Below are 21,290 nucleotides of genomic sequence, written 5' to 3'. Positions count from 1 at the left end.
GTCAGTTTCTGCTTTTCTTTCTGCTCATTTCTACCTTTCTGCTCATTAACGAGTCACTCTGTGTCCCTAGGCACTGCAGCACGTGCAGCCTTGACAAGCCTTTTGGAAACATCATCCCAAGTGTAACGAACACTGTCGACTATCAGGGAATCGTATTGCAACCAATACTTATCTGCTTCTTTGCGGATATCAACCGAGTTGTCCCAGAGAGCCTTCCTAATGTGCCGTACACGCGCAGAAAAGTCTTCGCTAATGTGCGTATCAGATCCTTTTAGTTTTCTGGCGTTTTTAAGGATGGAAAGCTTGGTTCTAAAGTCTAGCAGTTTAAAAATGACAGGTCTCGTCTTTTCAGTTGTTTGATTGCCAAGCCTGTGACAGCGTTCAATACCTTCACATTGGATTCCAAGTTTGGAATACAGTAACTCCGATACAGAAGCCAATAGCCCCTCAGAAGTTTCATTTGATGGTTCCTTCAAGCCATAGATGATTAAGTTATTCCTACGGGATCGGTTTTCCAGGTCATCATTTTTGCGGTCAAGTTTGGTAATGACATCTTTAAGATTCTCAACAGTTATCTCAAGATCATGAACACGCTGAAGAGCGTCGTTAGCAGTTGAAGCCAACGCCTCTATGTGCGTAATACGCTGTTCAAAGGTAGCCATTCTAGAGTTGAGCGCGGAAAGCTCTGCGCTGATTCGTGCTTGTCCAGCTAGCAGCTCCGTTAGCATTTCCTCTGACTTTGGGCCTGGATTTGTTTCGACATCGCCGGACAGTTGCAACAAAATTCTTAACGAATGCAGTAGGCAAGAAAAAATACACACAAAGTGCTGAGGGTCTGGCAGCAGCAATAAGAAACGATCATCGCTCCTATAACATTTGAAAGCGTATTTGTGGCCTACCTGCAAAATGAAGCACACGTGTTTGCAAGAACCGTTCGCCATGCCGCTGCCAGACCCACTGAAGAGGATTGGCCGGTGTGTTGCTTTTATATCCCGTCGGGTCCGTGTCGATGACGTTCCGGGGTTGTGCCATGCGTGGTCGAGACAAGCGAGATCGACGGAAGATGAGGTTATGGTTGCATTGCCATCTATCGGTTGACAGCAGGAACTGAATGGAGGGCCCGTGAGGGTGCATTTTCCATGAAGGAAGCCTGAAGAAGAAGCATTGCTCAGGAAGTATGGTCCAGCGATGCTTGCGGCTATCTGCAAAATGAAGCACACGTGTTTGCAAGAACCGTTCGCCATGCCGCTGCCAGACCCACTCTACCATGCCGCTGCCAGACCCAGATCAGTTAAATAAGGTAATGTGAGCACTTGGGTTTTGTGCTAATCTGTCTTCATTTCTGTTTTGGCCCTCAGAGAGTAGCCACATTCGCGATTCTAACCAAGCGTAAATGTCTTTTCACACACACCAATAATAATCCCTCTAGGATTGGCAGCGTGTTGTAAATAAGTAAATAAATAAATTAAAAAACAAAATACTTCAAAACTCCTAGAGTATTTGAAAGGAATTTTTTTAAATCAACTAACGATAAAAAATCTAGAAAGAAATACAAAAATCAGCCGCAGTTCAATGATCCGTAATTTCATTTTATTTCATTTTATTACTCTCAAGGCCTGTCAGGCGTTACAGAGAGGAGTAGCAAAAAATAAATAAATACAAAGAAACAAACAAATACACACTTACAATTCATAAGCATTAACAGTATCCTTGAATTTCTGAGAATCCTTGATGACGACGACGGTGGAGGGCAGGTGATTCCAGTCCGAGGCTTTTCTGGGGACGAAAGAATTTAGATATTGGACAGTCCTGCACTGTGGAATGTGCACCTTTAGGTGATGATCTCTGCGGGACGATATGTGCACCGGAGGAGTAAACAAGGACTGCTTTAAGGTTTCGTTGCCGTAATATATTTTATGAAATGTGCAGAGGCGCGAAATGCGGCGCCGTATGGCAAGATCCGGAAGATTAAGCGTTTGTTTCATTTCTGAAACACTGGCATGGCGGGAGTAATTTCACATTATGAACCTTGCAGAGCGATTTTGGATGGATTCAAGCAGCCCAATGAGAGAGTTAGTGTATGGGTCCCACACTGGAGCAGCGTACTCAATTTTTGAACGGACGAGTGTTTTGCAGAGCAGTAGTTTAGCCGGCATATGTCAAAAACTTGATGCTCTTGCTGGCCTGCCTGACCAAATCGATGAAGTGAAGAAGTCCATTGAACTAATGTCAAAAAAATACGATGATATACTTGAACAACAGGTAAAACATGAGAAAGAGATCTGTACCTTAAAGAAACGTGTTAGTGCACTTGAGACCAGAGTCGACGCTGATGATGTTGAGTCATTGAAAATGACTGTGAACGACCTTCAGTGGCGAAACAGAAAGCTGAACCTTAAGATGCACGGCATACCGGAGACAAATGATGAGAATCTGATGGAAAAGGTAAATAACGTAGCAAAATCTGTGGATTTGCCAGAGCTTACATTGAATGACGTCGATGTTGTGCACAGACTTCCTTCAAAGTCAGGAAAGGTGCCCGGGATCATTGTACGGTTTTCAAAGCTCTCAACTCGTGACATGTGGTTTCAGAAGCGTACAGCTTTAAGAGATGCTCACTCGGATGTATCAGTCAGCGAAAACATGACGCGTCAAAGCCGTGAGCTGTTGCGCTATGCAAAGGCTTGGGCAGGTGAAAATGATTACCAGTACGCTTGGCACCGGAATGGGAAAGTGTTCGTTAAAAGGAAACAACGCGATCCTGCGATTGTAATTCATTGTCCAGCAGATTTGGACCAGTTGTGCGGCAATACGCGGCACTCTTTTTCCAATGGCTCTTTCTACTGATCTAGTTAATCTTTCTGACCTCAATAGTTTCATTAAGCCTGATAATCCTCTTTGTTGCTCTTGTATTCATGTTAATCTCAGATCTGGTCGAAATAAGCAAGAAGAACTTGACTGTTTTTTCAGAGAAGTGGAAACTCGTTTCAATGTTGTTATGTTTTCTGAAACGTGGTTTACCTGTGAAGGTGACGTCTATGTGATTCCGACGTATAAGTGTTTCTATATGAACCGATCCATAAGAAGGGGAGGTGGTGTTTCAATGTTAGTTTCGAATATTATGGAATCAGAAATGATGCCTGAATTTTGTTGTATTACGCCCCATTACGAAGTCCTGGCAGTCAAGTCTGGCACAAGGATATTTGTGTCTGCTATCGTCCACCGGGTAGCAGTTCTGCTGAGCTCTTTTTATTTCTTGATTCATTCCTAGAATTTGTTAAAATGAACCAATATCAGTTAATTTTAGGTGGCGATTTTAACATTGACATGCTGGCCAACAATAACACAACAATCGAGTTCAATACTTTACTTAACGTCCACTCCTGTGAAAATGCCATCATGTCACCTACACGGATTACGACAGAATCATAAACACTTTTAGATCTTTTCATAACAAACTCCAAAACAGTAAGCTTGAAATCAGGCACCATTGCTTATACTCTGAGTGATCACATGCCAATATTCATGTCTGTCAATCTTGCTCCGATTTCTCAACGACAACCCGACCAAATGTCATTTTATCGAGTTATAAATCATCACACGTTATGCGAGTTCGAGGAACGCTTATCTATTGTTAACTGGGAACATGTTTTTGAGGAAAGCGACCCTGATGAAGCATACGAAAATTTTTTAGAGATTGTTACTGACATTTGTAATGCTTCCTTTCCACTTAAGAAATTCTCCCAGTCAAAGAAAAGTAAGAAACCATGGGTCGACAAAGACATGTTGCAGTTGATAAGAATACGCGATAAACTTTACAGAGTGTTTTTACAAAGTAGATGTCCTGAAGCGCTGAAAACATTAAAAAAATTTACGAACTTCGTCACAAAGTAACTTCGCGTCGCTAAAAAGCAATATATTTATAACCGATTTAATTCAACTGGTGGACAATCTGAAAAAAATTGGAAGGTTTTAAAATCTATCTTCAGTTATTCTTCCGAACCGACCACAAATATTAATCATGAAGGAATTGAATTAAAAGGTTCTGATCTAGCAGATGCCTTTAATGACTACTTTCTTTCCTTTGTTGACACATCAAGCGGCGACGTAAATCTGTCCTATATGAGTGCCAGAAATGGTGAAACAATATTTCTAACACCGGTTACAGTAAATGAAGTAATTACAGAATTTTTAGCGCTTAATAATAGTAAAGCTACAGATGCGTCAGGTTTTCAGATACAGCCCATAAAATTTACTATCGACATTCTTGCACCTTCCCTCGCCCATATCTTCAACCTATCCTTAGTTTCCGGTGTTTTTCCGCGTCTTATGCAAAGGGCAAAAGTCACAGTAGTGTATAAAAAAGGAAACAAAAATGAAATGGGAAACTATCGCCCGATATCAATCTTACCTGTGTTTTCCAAAGGCCTCGAAAAAGTTATTCTTAAACGGCTATCCTCCTTCACCGAAAGATGTAACATTATCACTACCGCTCAATATGGGTTTCGTAAAAATAGATCGACTGAGTTAGCTCTCCTTGCTCAGAAAGAATTCACACTAAAACATTTTGAAGCCAAAAACATGGTACTTGGTTTATTTTTAGATTTTTCAAAGGCGTTTGACCTTGTTAATCACTCTGTGCTTATTAAAAATTAAACCACTACGGTATTAGAGGCATAGCCCATATGCTCATTTCCTCATACTTGAGACATAGCTCTCAGTTTGTTAGTATTGCCGGTGAATGCTCCCAGTTGAAAGCGGTAGCTTCTGGCGTTCCGCAAGGGAGCATTTTGGGTCCGTTTCTTTTTGTTCTTTATATTAATGATATTGTTCGCATCGATAGCACTGCTAAGTACATAATTTATGCAGATGACACTGGTCTGTTTTTTTCGGGTACTTCAACGGCTGATCTCGCAAATCGAGCTAATAAAACCTTAAAAGAAATAAATACTTGGACTGCTGATAATCACTTAAGAATTAACGTTAGTAAAACTGCAGCCGTCATGTTACACCAACGTCACAAACACTTTGAACTTCCTCTAATTGAATTAAACAATACCAGACTAGAATTTGTGCAGTCTGTGAAAACTCTGGGCGTTTACTTTGCAGCAGATATGCCGTGGAATGACCATATTAATTACGTCGTTCAGAAACTTTCCAGAACAGTTGGTATCATGCGCCGCCATTGCTTTAATTTTCCTATGTCAGTCAACATGTTACTTTATCACTCTTTGTTCTCTTCCATAGCCAGCTACGGATGTATGGTGTGGGCAACAACAACAGCTGAAAATATTAACAAACTCACTGTCTTACAAAAACGTATTACACGCATTGCATGTAAAGTGCCGTATTTCTTCCACACTGCGAGCCTTTTCCACCGACACAACGTTATTCCAATGAAATCCATGTATAACTATAGGCTGTGCTATAAATATAAACTCGCCATAATGAAAAATGATGACTTCTTACTTACACTTGCTAGGTTAGAGCAAAGCAGAACTGTGTATGATAACCGCGCAGCAGAGCCTTTATATGTTAAGAAATGCCGCACAAACTATGGCAAACAAATGTTGCAGCATACCTTACCGACACTTCTGAACCAGTTGTACTGCCACAAGAATCTTGATGTTTCCAATATTTCTCTGAATGAATTGCCCCAAATATTCGTGTAGTTCTTTTTTTTCTTGCTATTGCCATTTTGAGTGCACTTGTCAGCTCTGCTGTCCTGTATTTTCTCCTCCCTGTATTTGCCTTTATAGTCTCTTTGACCTAATATAGTTCTTTTTTCTTTTAAAAGAAGAATGTACTGCTTACTGAACGTACATGTGTCATTCTGTGTACAGAACATACGAGTTTTTTCTTACAATTTGTTTGATGTCCTATTCCGCCGCCGTCAATGCTGCACTGTAAGAGGAAGCCAGGACCTCTCAAGCTGTCTATACAGCTTTTTCCCTGGCTGTCCTCGCAACACCTAGTTGTGTAAATAAACCTTCAAACCTTCAAACCTAGTTTCACAGGGATAGGGGCAAGGGTAAAGTTACGATAGATGAAGCCGAGCATGCGGTTGGCCTCGTCAGTAATATATTCAATGTGAGCCTTCCAGGACAGATCATCTGTTATTTGAACTCCAAGGTACTTATACTTGTCAAATTGGGTCAGTGGGGTGTCGTAGAGAGAGTATGAGCACGGAATGTTGTGATTAGTCGTGCGCGTAATTCTCATTAATTACATTTGTAATCGCATTCGTATTCCACGCCACATGTATTCGACGCCACAAAGGCCACAGAGGGGAGTGAAGTACACGCATTCCATGCCTGCTTTTTAAGTAAGCTCTGCCAGGAACGTGCTGTGTTTCGGGACCAACAAAGTGATGTATATCACACCATAAGGTACTCGCTCCAAACAGAACGCTCCAGACAGAAATACAGTGACCATACACACACTCCTCCGCGGTAGCAGTTTCAAAGAAAATGCAACAACGGCAAAAGTACAAGGTTGACCCCCTTAACGCTTATCATGCGCATTCATAGGCGTCGCCAGCGTTTAGTTTTTTTTTGCACTACAATGATACTATATAGTTTCATCCGACTTCAACAAAGATTTTGAGTTCGGGTTCAGTATCTTTGAACTGCTTGAGCAGTGGAAGCTAAAGATAATTTCGAATCGTATAATGTTCCAGCTAACAGTAATATGACACATTATGTCACCATTCATAGTGACGTATATTATTACATTTCTTCACTCGGATGACATCTTGAACATATATTTTTTTTAGCCCAAAAAGATGCTAATATTGTACATTGGAAGCTTTCGAAACAGTTTTTGAAACCTTCGAAGGCGCCGCTGTGCGAGTGAGTGCCGCCTTTTTTTTGGAACTCATTATAAAGAAAACATTCATTAGTGCCTAATCCATCCTCAGGACTTCGCACTAATGGTTTCATGCCTGCTTAATGCGTATAAATGTGCCTGTGCCTGTTAGGTTACCTTAGTAGCTGCCGATATCTCAGCCTTCACTCTGTCCGCAAGCTAATGGCGAGATGCGCGACAAAAGCTACTTTATACCCGCCCAAAAACACCTTAGGCGAACATATCGAAATTGATGCACAACACATAATTTACGTGGTATGGGTAAAGCATGCGGTAATTTAACTGTTTATATACTTGTAATCACATATCGTTTGTTACCTGTTCATACCTTATCTGTTCATTCCATAATGGGAATAAGCGCTGCCAACTTCGTTGTTGCCAAGTGCGGCCCTAATGCACTATGACTGATGAAAGAGCTCAGGCTTTTAACCCGCTTATATTTGTACGAAGCAAACGCTTGATTCGATCTCGTGGTCTATCACCTCTCACTGCAACACACAGCAAACCATATACTACTTACTCCCGTAAGCGCAGGTACACTGATACTGGATTTAACCGCAGGAGCCAGTATAAAAGAACGAAAACTATTTTTGAATGCATTAAAGCTTAGGTGTCAAGGAATAATGTGATAACAGCATCAACCTCTTAATCCAGTAAAATTAAAGCCGATTACAGGGGCAAATAGCCTCCGCTATTGTGTGGAGACACGTCGATTTAACGAAAGAGGGTGTCCCTCTACAATGACTTTCGCAATTATGAAAGGCAGTTTCAGAGATCCAGCAATTGTTCGCAATTATGCCTGGTTGGCGGTTTTCTGGATGAAACATTCTCCAGCCCGTCTTGTAAGTCGCTTGCACAGCTTATGAGGTGTACTGCAGGCATCTTACATTTGCCATTAAAGAGCCTTTTGTTTTGTAGGATTAAGAAATTAATACTATTAGCACCTTCTTCGTCGGTACCTGGGCTGTAAAGCACTTAAAAAGAGTGTTGACTCATGAATACAGGCTCTAAGCATTGAAGCCCGCCTCAGTGTACTAGAATTTATGGAAATAAGTGTATGATTCTTTGTTTTTTGCAGTAAAAACCACAGGACCACGTGGTCGAATTAAGCGAGTGGTTCGTGCAAATGCTAAGCGGATTAAAAGCCTAAGCTCTCTCATTAATCCTATCTAGACCATTAGCGGCCGCACTTATAAACCATGAAAGTTGGCTGTCTTCCCACCACTAATCTTCCGGCGAACAGCCTTCGCCTGTCTAATCTCATTTAGGTAGGAACATATAACGAACGACATAGTTTGTATGTCTGTAGGAATTACAACATGCCGTTCCCGTAGCACGTCAAGCGTATGTCGTGCATTAGTTTCAAGGTGTTGTGTGTTTGCGCGTGGTGCGTGCTACACGAGTTTAAAGATAAATAGCTTTCGGCGCATCTCACGCCATCACCTTGCATGCATAATGGAGCCAAAGATATCGACAGTTACTGAGGTAAGTTAACGGCCATAGACACTCGCGTACGCACTCAGCAGTCGCGAAGCTATTTGTGCAGGGTCTCCAGGCTAGTTTTGGCGCTTTTAAATGTTTTCGATAAAAAGAGCCAAATGCAAGGGGAAGTAAATTTCAGGTTCTCTTTCCTTGCACCAGCGGTGCCCCGCCAGAGACGGTTTATCTAACTAGAAGACTGACGCTTGATCTCTGCACCAGGGGTGCCCCGTCAGAGACGCTTTCGTGATGAGTTGGGACGCAGGGGTAAGGCAAATACTTGAAGTTTATGTACAGCTATTTACATTGCATACAAGTTCAGGCACTAGAGACAAATTAGACGGCAAAAAGATACAAAACAACAAAAACGTGGTTCTGGCTAACACTAGGGGAGGCCCCTACTCGGTATAGCCGAAGATGCATAGCATCTGACCTTAGCGCAGAACTCCGCTTCCGGCTCCGGGGCCCGGTTTTAAATCCCTAAAGGCCCGGCCCACATTTGGTGGCTTCCAATCGTGTTACAATGTTCGCATGATTGGTTTATCGAGAGTCTGGCCAGCCCTCCAGCTCCCGTAAGGTGAAGCACCCTCTCCACCACAAAATACAAGTAAAAACAAACAAAAATACACACTCGTGCCAGCACGTGCGCGAATCGGTACCGCGGGGCGGGGGGACACCCGTATTTCCAGGCGCATTCGCGAGCGGCCGCGTTCCGAGAAAGGAGCCGCTTCGCTTTGAGCGCCCCCCGCCGCGTTCCGATGACCCCGCGTACACTACCGATCCCTTACACGCCTTTCCCAAGGTTCTACAAAGGGTTCAAATGCCACTTTTAGAATTATAACAAGAAGGGATCGGTACGGGTCACAAAACCACCCTGCGGGTGACATAACATAAACAAAACGTACAAATTCAAATGCGCGTTTCACACATTTCAATCCAGCGCATTGACCGAAGTCCAAACTGTCGCGCTGCGACCAGTTTCCCCAACAAAACTAAAAACAAAATGCACACGGGAACCAACACAACGTAAGCAAATTGCACACTCAAATACATACTGTGGCGTGCCTGCCGTGCGCCGTAATACGGCGTCCATGTACCCAGTTCACTTATATGCACACCCGCGTCCTGCTCGCGAACGAGCGCACACACACACCGAAACTCGCGACTGGAGCGTTCACTAGCACTCGTACGATGTCCGTAAGTGGCCACGGGAGCCTCCTTAGTCGCACCGAGCGTCCCTGTGTGCGTTCGAGCCACCACGCGTCTCAATCGACATGATCAACGCCCAATGGCTACTATGCTCATTAGGCCCGTGCCACAGCGTGGCAAGAATTCAAAAATTGCGGCCATCCAGGATCGAAAATGTCCTGATCCTCGATAAGTCCAAATACCTCAGCACGCGACACACTTGAGGGCAAGCTTTCTCCGGCGCGCCGGTTCGAACCGCGTACTGCGTGAGGAACATAGCCCCTGTCCAGTCTAATCATATCAGTGCGGCCACTTTTGCCACATTTGATATGGCGTTCTGCAGCACGGAATGTACTGTTCCCCGCGCCGACTTTCAACGTGAAATCCACGCACCTGCCTCCTCTTACTCTGCCTCGCTTGGATTCACTATCACTCTTCCTGCACGGGCCAACCTTGAAATTGCCGCTCCCTGCTTGATCGGCGCTTGCCGACATCGTGGCATCGTCTAACTCTGAGGCTGCACGAGCTGACTCGCCGTCGCTTGACCCGAGCTTGCCTTCTGGCAAGTCGTCACGCATTTCCTTCTCCTGGAAGGACCTGGTCGGATGCCCATCGGGTGCGTTCGACAATTGCGCGGCGCTCTGCCTGGTCGGCGCAACAGGCCCACCTCCGTTCTCTGCCTCGGATGAAAGGCTCTTTTCATCAATAACGCTATGGGGCACTTCCTGCCACCTGCCCGACACCGTCTGCCTTTGCGGCAACGTTAGGTTTCCTGCTGTCACTAGCTCGCCGATCTGACATCTGTCGTCGCTGGTTGTTTCACGCTGAACCAACTGCTCTTTTTCACAGCTTGCCTGAGACCGAGTTTTTTTATTCCTGAACTCGCGTCCGCGTCCCTGGAGTCATTTGGGGTAGAGCTAACCTGTGCAGCTGGATCGTCGGAGTGCGCGTTCACCGCCTCTAATACCGGGACGCTGCGTTCCGTCACGATACTTTCTTCACGAGAGATTCCAGTTTCGCGGAAAGATGGCTCTCTTTTTACTTCTGCATGGCTGTTTTCTTGAACTGCGCTTGACAGGCATATGCCTTTGCCTTCCAGCACTGGCGGCCTCTCCGCTCGGGACTCGGAGCAGTTCTCCCTGGCTAGTTGACTAGCTCTCCTAGACTCTTTTAGCTCAGCGAGCTCCAGCGCTAGCTGCTGGCGCTTTGCTTCCAATACCTCCAAGACGCACTTATCATCCTGAGGTTTTTCCTTGCACAGCGGCGCCTTTCCTCCATTCACTATTGCAAGCTCACCCTGAAAATAAGCTAAGCGCGCCTTCGCCAATTCTACTCGGTACCTCACATCAAGTGAGGGCCGGCATGGATAACTCTCCATACCGCCTTCCGTACCTCTCAACTGTCCTACCGGCTCGAACACATGAACAGGGACGCGAACAATGCGACGAAGGAAACTCACAGTTTCGATGCGTCGATCCGCATTGCCAGCTCCTAGGCATCGCAGTCCACCGCCACTTCCACCGGACGCTGCGATGAGCTGTCGCACGCCGCTGGTCCTGTGCACGTTGTCGTCACTTGCTGTGACCCGCCGGTGACCGTCAAGTTCTCGACGCGCTGTTTTTCTTGACCGGACGCAGTCTCGCGTCGCTGGACTACTGCCGTGGTCCTTGCCGCTGTCTCTCCCTGCAGGTCCGTTCTCGAACGCTGACCTGTTGCCTTGTCGTCGCCTTTTTCCCTGCCTTCAAGTCTTCTGCCTGCGCCGTCTTCCGATGGCCGCAGGATCCTCGTCGACTGCGCCAGTAAATTTCAGGTTCTCTTCTTTCCTTGCACCAGAGGTGCACCGCCAGAGACGGTTGGTTTAACTTGAAGACTGAAGCTTGATCTCTGCACCAGGGGTGCCCCGTCAGAGACGCTCTCGTGATGAGTTGGGACGCAGGGGTATGGCGAATACTTGAAGTTTATGTACAGCTATTTACATTGCATACAAGTTCAGGCACTAGAGACAATTTAAACGGCAAAAAGATACAAAACAACAAAAGAGTGGATCTGGCTAACACAAGGGGAGGCCCCTACTCGGCATAGCCGAAGATGCATAGCATCTGACCTTAGCGCAGAACCTGGCTTCCGGCTCCGGGGCCCGGTTTTAAAGCCCTAAAGGCCCGGCTCACATTTGGTGGCTTCCAATCATGTTACAATGTTCACATGATTGGTTTATCGAGAGCCTGGCCAGCCCTCCAGCTCCCGTAAGGTGAAGCGCCATCTCCACCATAAAATAGAAGTAAAAACAAACACAAATACACATTCGTGCCAGCACGTGCGCGAATCGGTACCGTGGGGCGGGGGGACACCCGTATTTCCCGGCGCATTCGCGAGCGGCCGCGTTCCGAGAAAGGAGACGCTTCGCTTTGAGCGCCCCCAGCCGCGTTCCGATGAACCGCGTACACTATCGATCCCTTACAGGAGGCTTCACCTGTCCATAAAATCAGAGAGTTTTAAAAGGTGTTAGAACAGCTTCGAATATTCGAGATCAGCACCTTTTCGGGCTCAAAAATTTCTGTCCACCATGGCATTAGAACTAACAATTGTAGCATTTATGTGCTCCACCAAAAACAGTGACTAAACCTGTCATGATATTGCATGTTGACACATTGTACGGCTTCAATTCTCTTCAGTTTTCATTTGTTAGTTACCCACAAAAGCTGAACTTGAGCGAAGATGGATGTTGAAGTCAGACGACGTACGATAGAACCGGTAAAAGAAAAAAATAAACAGCAGATACATTAATATTAACATGAACGATCTGTGCCAGCTGGTCAACTTTGTGCTTTTGCAGCTGTTGCATTTGCTTTGAATGCTCATGCCCCGCACAAGCGCGTGGTTATTGTATTTCCGTTTTAGAATTCTTATAACGAGTGCTTTGCGTGCTGTGGTAGAGCCTTTGGAACAGCAGCCTCGAACATCTTATCGTGCTGAGGGCGCACGGGCTCTATTCGACCCGTCACACGCTTCTCGCTCGCTTCAGACTCCTGCATTGCTTTTTTAGTCTGAAAGAACTCAATCGATCGCAAGAGTCGAGCAAAAGTCTTTCTTGCGCAATGCGGCCGACACTTGCCGTCATATATCCTTAACCGGAAGTATGTTCGGCAACCATTTTTAATAATCAAAACGGCCTCATTTGTTGTCCACAAGTGACGCCGAGGACAACTGCCGGCCGCATTCAGCAATGTTCGGCACACCTGGACACACTTGCGGTTCTCGCTAATTGTATGCGCATGATAAGGCGTGAGCAATTCCTCATTTCAGGTCACAGGAGGTCAGAAACATACTGGAACTACACTGGGCGGAAATTTTTAAAAATTGTTTCGCTATAATTTATGAATCCGCTGTCCACAACCACTGAAATCGCCCTCACGAATCTTGCGTACTCGCTAGGTATCTACTCGTCGCGAAATGAAACCGGTGTCAACAATTTCGAGGTGTGAAAATATGGAATGGTTTTCACAAACACGCGCGTATTCAGTGACGGAGGTGAAGCCACCTATTCTTTGCCACGCTACATCACGCTTAGTTTTCATCGGCAGCTCTGTGTCAGTGGAGCAGGGAACCAAGTAGACTTTCTCTGTCGCGCGTCAGTATAGTTGTAAGAGCATGCCGGCACGTAAGAAGGGCGAGACACGGTCCAACGCACAAAATTACTTCAACTCAATGCACAAAAGTAAAGTAAACCACAAATTTCACCGCCAAATCCAGTGGAGGGATTTCTGTCGTGCTTGCGGCAGCACCGAGCCCTTCGGGTGATGCCCTTTTGCAGACTGTCATGGCCCAGTGCGGCAGCTGTGAGCACACATGAAGGTTGCGTTTTCGTGTTTATAACGCACACCCTTGCACCTCTTATACCCCCCACCCCACCCCCCACGGCACCCATGGCTCTTATACCCTTTCAATGGCTCAATCGCATGTCATGGTTACAGTAGCGCCCTTTTCCCGACTGCTTTACAGTTTCACAGGTGTTGATGGTTCCAAAGTATCGCAATAAAAGGTTTTCTCATTCTGTTTTGTGCGCATTCTTAAAGGGAGCTGAATACATGTAGGCCCCACGAAAAGCTGCCGAAAACCTGTCACAAGATGTACTAGAATTACTACATTTCCAGCTATAATCAATACGCCTAAATTTATCTTTCGCGTCATGTCTGCCCTTAGCTGTTTGCAGTTGGATAAGAGTTCTGATGTCAAGACCTGATGGTGTCCGGGCGATTTTCTCGCATATATGTTAAAAAAAATCAAAACACGGCTCACAACGGGGCTAACCCCCAGCAGTCACGCTTGCTCATAACACGATGCTCGTATGTTGCGCGTAATTATGCCCGAGGAACACAGCCATGCACGCATCATGTACTTGCCAACTGCACTGCGATGGCAGGTGATGCCGCCGGTGGCGCTTGTGCGACCCACGCTGCTATTCTCGAGCAACCGATGGCAGTCAATCACTGATCTCCATTAGGTGGCTGGATGCCACATTCCCGCTTTCTGAGACGAGCGCGATTGAAGCCACTGGAAGTTGGACGGCTTGTCCCGGAAGTCGGGTGTCTGCTGCGCATTTCAATGCAAAAAGTCGCGTCTTTCGCCCTTTCGTTCTCAGTTTTTTGCGTTGTTCTCCTGTAGTGTCTGCTGTTATATGAAAGGAACAAGCAAGCCGAACGCGAGAAACGGGAGCATTGTGTGCACAGCCCTGTAATTTCTGCGAAAGCAAACAAAACAGGCGCGCAAGTCTCACCTTGCCTCGGCAAAGGGGTACGTGCATTAAACACTATGTTCTTTCCTGGTTCTTGTCTTCCAAGCCTAAAGAAGAAGTAGTGGAATGACGACGAGGCTAGGTCACCTTAAAACCGAATTTTCGTGCAGCAAAGAAAAGGCACAGCGCGAGAGAATGACTGACAAGAAAGACTAAAGCTGCAGTGCGCGTGAGAAGCGTTGTTAGAAGTCAACTGCACCAAGCACCACGAATAAAAGCCCATTCAAGCTTAACTTGCTACAATACGAAACAGTACATGACACTCTCGGTCGAAAAAGCAGTACCATACCTTTCGGAGGCGCTAATGTGAACCAACCGAACACCGTCGACACCTGACAAGATAGTAGCCTAGCGCTCGCTCCGGTTCGGTCTAAACATAATTCGGTAAAATGGTCGCTGCAAAGTAAGCTGCCTGGTGAATGTTTCAACCTATTCTTTCTTATATTTATCCCCCATTGATAGCATAACTTGGACTTGAAAGTGGAAACAAGCATCACAGTAGAGAGCAGATTTGGCGAAGCTAGGCAAACGAGACGACACCGAGCCGAGTAGACGAGGCTCCATACTTTCTGCGTCTAGCGACGTCCTGTCGTCTGCTAGTGTCGTCCCATGGCGATGCAATGGACCCTTATGTTTGAAACGTCTTTCCCGAAGACTTCGCTGGCCTCCTCGCTCAGTTGACGGCGCAACAGGTAGGCATTGTCATGTAAAAAGACGGGAACGACGAAAAGACGAAATGCTAAGTGGGAAAACAAAACTGGAACTGAAAAACCGGGCTGAGGTCCGATTTCATGCACTGCCAAAGGCTGACTTCCGGCACAAGGCCACTTACATCTGGTTGCTTCACTTTCGGGTGCCCGATGCGGCATCCAGCTCCCCTAGTGGAGATCAGTGCGGTCAATAGTTAATTGATCTGCCACCTGCTGCGGTGCGTAGTTTGCTCACAATCTGGTGGGCAGGTTTTCATGACGTCACAAGGTCACGTGACCTAGGTGAACCAGCTAGTTTCTTTCTCTTGGGATATACGTGAATTTTTCGCTCATGGTCGACGAAGCCGGATGCGACGCAGGCTTTTCTGCGAGATGGGATCCTTGACGCTATCGCGCTAAAACAGCTAGTCATACAGTATTGCTATTAAAACAGCTGGTCGCAGAAGTGTGTATTGTATTTAATTCTTTTACAATAAGCAATGCCGTTTATACCGCTCTCTAGTGCATGGAGGCCTGCGGTCCTGTCAAGCTTTCATTCATGACAGCTTTTATCACCGGCCTCCAGTGTCGTGTACTCTATCTGGCACAAATGAAACTTTGTTATTGTATGTCTCCTCAAGTACATTTTCATTTCCGTAGCGCCATTTTTTTTTGTAATCATCACGCATGTTTACGCTGCCTTCTAGACATCCTTGATAATTCTGTTACTGAAGCAACCTTAGGCCTCATCATTTTTCTATACAAGCCAGCTTTTCTTCAATATGCTCTAGTTAATAGTGTTGCGTGGAAACTAATATGTTAGATTGAAGGCAGGTTTGATAACAGAGCCGGAATCTCTCGGTAGACATCGACCCGTGCCGTGAAGGAGTTTCATTCAGCGAATGAGAGAAGAGAGACAGAGAAATAGGAGTCGTAGTGTTGCGCTCCAATTACTTTCGACGAACTAGAGCTCTTTAAAGCGTACGCAGATCCTACACCACAAGGGCATTTTTTCCCTGGTAGAGTTTGTGGAAATCAAGTTTATGGAGAAGATGAAATTGATGTCGTATGTTTTATACTGCAGCTGTTCAGTGCATTTGAAAAGAGGAAAAATTCTTGAATTATTATAGGAGTGTGAAAGCTGGATGGCAGGCTACAAAGCACCGGGCTGTAATAGGCACCAAGAAAATTAGGCCCAGTGAATTTTTTTTAAGTGGACGGAAAATTTAACATCAAGAATAGTGTTCTCCCTAGTATCTGCTGAAACGAGGCTATTGAGGTGTTCATCTTACCTGCATATTCGTGTTGCTTTACACTGCATAGCAAGTATTTTATATCTCATTGCACACCACGCATTTGTTTAAAAAGGTTCGCAGTAGGTTTGAGTGGAAGTAAATGTAGAACATGCGCACTAAGAGACAAAGCGTTATCTATGAGAGCTGTGCAATTAATGCTGCCGTTTTGTGCCGCCATCAGTCATGACGGTTATGGACAATTTGACTAAACCGCCTGCTTTCGAGGGGAGGAGCACGTAAATGGCGGCAAAGGCAAATGATTGCCCAGAAGGAGAACTTTACCGACTCCTGTGGCCCAGGTCGCTTAGCGAGCAAGGCTGTAGCTGACCGCATAAGATAGCCCTAAGTTGTCATCGCAAATCCCATTGCCGATACCGCCTCATATAGCAAGAATTTTGTGTTATATACGTGGACTCTCTCTCTCGTAGTCGAGAGGCAACTTTTTTGTGGCAACTTTTCAGGCATCACAATCTGCAGAAACGGATTTTATTCGAGTACGAGAGCAATTTTTCTCTGCGCCAGAGAGTTTTACATCAGAAAAGAAGGCAGGTGTACAATCGTTGTCGTAACGTGGTAATGCCGCATGGCGTGCTTTTTAAGGAGGACGTGGTTCCCAGAAATGAAGAGGAAAATGCAAGCTCTGAAGCATGTGCTATATGCCGCCATGTGGTTGAGTTATAGTATATTTTTTTTTGAGGAAAGGAAATGGCGCAGTGACTCTCTCACTTCATGTTGGAGAGAGAGAGAGAGAAAACTTTATTGTCGGAAAAGAAGGACTCCTGGACGCTTAGCAGAAGGGCCAGGTGGCCGTTAGCTGATAGCTGGCGGCGACCTCTTCGGCGCGCTCGATGGCTCCTGCCTGGACGGCGGGGTCCGAGCTGCGCAGCACTTCTTCCCAGGCGTCTGGTGAGGGAGCTTCTATAAGAGCTTCCGGAGGAGGATCCTCCGGGCAGTCCCATAGCATATGATCGAGGGTGGCAGTGCTACCGCAGTGTTTGCAGGTGGGGTCTATGAGATCGTGGTAGATGTGGGCGTAAATGTACGGGTTCGGGTAAGAATGGGTTTGAAGTCTTCTTCAAGCCACCTCTTGGTGCTTGGAGAGTGACTTGTGCGGGGGAGGATAGATTCTTCGAGCGAGTTTGTAGAATTGGGTAATTTCGTGGTACGAAATCACTGCCTCCATCTCGGATCCCCCTGGATGAGAGCCCACCGCTCGGCCGACAAAAGCTCGAGCGTGTTGGTGGGCTGCTTCGTTCCCTGGGTTCCCTGAATGGGCAGGAGTCCATACCAATTCTATTTCTCGTTGCAGTGTAATATTTGTGAGGATGTTTCTAGTAGTTAGGGATATTCTACCGCGCGAGAAGTTGCGTATGGCAGTCTTGGAATCACTGAGAATGATGTCAGTGTCAGTATTTGCTATTGCCAAGGCTATGGCCGCTTCTTCTGCTTGATCCGCGAACTTGACCGTGACTGAGGCCGCAGAGATGCACTCGCTTCTTCCTGCTATGAATTTGGATGCGCAGATAGCGAAGGCCCCTTGGCTGAAATTATAATCGGCTGCATCGGTGTATACTGCTCCAGGATGATTAAGGTACTTTCTATGCAAAGCCCGCGCTCTGGCTCGTCGTCTGCCATCGTGGAAGCCCGGTAGCATATTTTTGGGGCGCGGTTTGATGACTAGTTTGTCGCGCACTCCTCGTAGTAGAGGGCCCGGTCGGTCAGACATGGGTTCAGAGTTTACGCCTATTCGATCTAGAATCTCCCTTCCCGCTGTAGTGTTGGCCAGTCTTTGGATGTGCATCGCCTTGTGTGCAGTGATGAGTTCTTTTACAGTGTTGTGTATACCCAAGGATAAAAATCTGTCCGTGGGTGTGTTTCTAGGAAGCCCTAGACCAGCTTTATATGCCTGTCTGGGTAACCTGTTTAATCTGTCGATGTCCACCTTAAATAGTTTGAGGTATGGTAGAGAGTAGGCGAATCTGCTAATGACGAATGCATGTATAAGGCGACAGATGTCGGCCTCCTTCATACCTCTCTTCTTAGCAGTGATTCTTCGAATGAGCCTGACTATCTGGTTGACCGTTGTTTCCAGACGGGTGACTGTGATGTTGCTCTTACGATTATTTTGAATGAACAGACCTAGTACTCGAATGGTTTCGACCTCCTTTATCGGGAGACCTTGAAGGTTGACCTCTATGGTGTTTTCTCTCTGTTTCTTATGTCTGATTAGAAGGAGTTCAGACTTGGGTTAAGAACATTTGAGTCCTATGCTACTCGCATGCTCCTGGACTACTTGTACTGCTTTCTGAAGAGTTTCTTCTATGTGAGCATCAGAGCCATTCGCCAGCCATAGGGTAACGTCGTCCGCATAGAGTGTATGACGTAAGTCCTCTATGGCGTTTAGCTTGCTAGGCAGCGATATGAGTGATAGGTTGAAGAGAAAGGGTGACAGGACGGAGCCTTGCTGCGTGCCTCTATCTCCCAGTTCTATTCTACCCGACCTGATTCCCCCGATTAAGAGTTCTGCCGTTCTTCCCGATAGGAAAGAACTGACATACTTGTAGGTTCTGGCACCTACATTTATGCTCGAGAGGCCTCTTAGAATTGCTCCATGCGACACATAGTCGAAGGCCATTCTAAGTCAAGTCCAAGAACGGCTTTGGTGCCGGTTTTATCCGGGGGATCTATGACGTCGTTATACAACTGGAGCATGACGTCTTGGGTTGATAGATGGCTCCTGAAACCTGCCATAGTACTGGGTAATAAGTCATTATCCTCAGCATAGCCTTGCAATCGGCTCAAGATCACATGCTCCATGAGTTTGGCTAAGCACGAGGTAAGGGATATGGGTCTGAGGTTGTCAATGCTCAGCTTCTTGTTGGGTTTAGGAATGAACGTTACTATCGCGTGTTTCCACGACGGAGGGAGTTCTCCTTTGCGCCAATATCCATTCATTAAATCGGTAACTGCCGAGAGAGATTTACTATCTAGATTTCGCAGCATCTTATTCGTGACTCCGTCCGGTCCCGCGGCTGATGTTGTGCGAAGGTGACCGATTGCATCCCATGTCTCCGCGTCCGTTATGTCTCTGTCCAGCTCCTCGTTGGGAGCACTCGTGTAGCGGTTAAGGGCGTCGCTTTTAGACGTGTTCAGGTATCTCTTTCGAAGTTCGTCTAGGAGCTCCCCATCTGTTCCGAGGAATCCGTGTATGATTTCGCTCATTTGAGATCTGGTAGTAGATTTTGTTTGAGTGGGATCTAAGAGGTGCCTTAACAGGAGCCAGGCCCTTTTGTTGCCTAACTGACCATTTAGGCTGTCGCATATCTGGCCCCATTGTTGCCTAGATAAGTCGAGACCTCAGTCGCGCCGTGAGGGAAGGGAAGAAGGTTGGAGTGAACCAAGAAAGAGAAAAAGAGTGGCATGGTGGAGGGCTGCAGAATAGTTTCTACCATCTGGGGATACATAACGTCTACTGACATCGCCAACACACAGGTGTCATTTGCGTTTCGCGTCCATGGAAACGCGGCCGGAGTGGAGGCGAAACGCAAAAGGCGCCCGTGTGCTGTTCGTCGTCAGTGCAGATCTCCACGTGGTCGAATAAGGCACGTACGCTATGGGTACACGGGGTACACCGCAGGGGGCGGTGTTATCGTCGCTTCTTTTCAACATCGCCATGAGGCACCTCTATGGCCAATTGGCTCAGGTGGAGGGCATAAAACAGGCGCTCTACGCAGACGATATTACAATCTTGACCACCGAAGGGAGCCTTGGGGAGAGCGAGGACCGCCTTCAGCAGGCCGCCTCCATAGTCAATGCATTTGCTGCCTACTGTGGTCTCCAATGTGCTCCCATCAAATCAGAGCTTCTACATCTGGGCAAATCACAAGGACAACTCGTCTCTACACATAATTCTATCGAGCGGTCTCATCACAGATGTGGCAGAGCTCCGGATCCTGGGTCTGTTCATCAATAACAAACTTAGGCCGTACTCTTCTATAGCGAAACTCAAGCGCATAGGCGAACAGGTACGGCGCGTGATCCACCGCGTTTCCAATAAGCGGGGTGGTCTGCGGAGCAGGGACGCGCTACGGCTCGCCCACGACTTTGTGACCAGCCGGACCCTCTACGCCGTGCCGTACCTGCGCACCACCAAAAAAGAAGACAAGTGAATCGACGCCATCATCTGGAAGGCAACAAAGCGAGTACTGGACCTCCCGGTGGCTACCTCCAACATAGAACTTAAGGCGTTGGGAGTGGTAAATTCCTCTCAGGAGTTGCGGGAGTCTCACCTCGTGAACCAATACACGCAGCTATTGCAGACGGTTCCTGGGCGCCGCCTGCTAAACCGCTTACACATCCAACACACATGCATACGAGAGGGGATGGAGAACAGCCCGGTGCTGTGGCGCCATATGCTGCGGGTCGCTCCACTCGCGTGTAACATGGACATTGCTTCACATGAAGGCAGAAGACAAGCGCGGGTTCTCGCGCTTGAGAGGAAATATGGATCTAAAGAGGAAGTCTACTACGTAGACATCACAGGGCCGTCGCCCGCGGGATTTTACACGGCTGCCGTAGTCCATCGGGGAATTGATGTTGATGGGCCATCTTTTCGGACCCCAAATTCAACGCGAGCGGAGGAAGTTACAATAGCTCTCTCTGCCGCCGATCCAAAACCGAGAACGAATATCACTGACTCCCGCCGGGACTGTGAACACTATCTTGCAGCGAAAATATCACCTCTTGCCTCCCAAATTCTAAGACGGGCTTCCACCGATCAAACTCGCCCAAAGGTAATCTGGATACTGGCCACAAGGGTCCACGAGGTGAGGAGGTCACTGATGCGGCCGCCCGAGCGCTCACACATCGGGCTCCTCATCCGAGCTCTCCTAGCTCAGAAGCTCATAAACCGCTTCTGCAGTTCCGCGAAATCTTAATTCATTACTGCGACAGCCACCGCCTCTACCCGGCATATGCCAA

At 46.8% G+C, this 21,290-nt stretch overlaps 1 protein-coding gene across 1 annotated transcript; it reads right to left on the bottom strand.

Moving 5' to 3' along the window:
* Position 1: 1 nt before the first annotated feature.
* On the bottom strand, positions 2-19,532 carry LOC149343883 (uncharacterized). Its single transcript, XM_089547092.1, has 2 exons — positions 19,295-19,532; positions 2-1,150 (listed from the first exon to the last, which is right to left on the bottom strand). Exons 1-2 carry the CDS (start codon positions 19,530-19,532, stop codon positions 54-56), a joined length of 1,335 nt encoding a protein of 444 aa, XP_089403218.1. The 3' UTR covers positions 2-53.
* Positions 19,533-21,290: the final 1,758 nt, after the last annotated feature.

This window comes from Amblyomma mixtum, chromosome 5 (assembly GCF_055824585.1).
Source record: "Amblyomma mixtum isolate Tamu chromosome 5, ASM5582458v1, whole genome shotgun sequence".
Classification (NCBI taxonomy): domain Eukaryota; kingdom Metazoa; phylum Arthropoda; class Arachnida; order Ixodida; family Ixodidae; genus Amblyomma; species Amblyomma mixtum.
The sequence above is the reverse complement of the archived record's forward strand: the minus strand, read 5'-3'. Positions and strand labels throughout refer to the sequence as shown.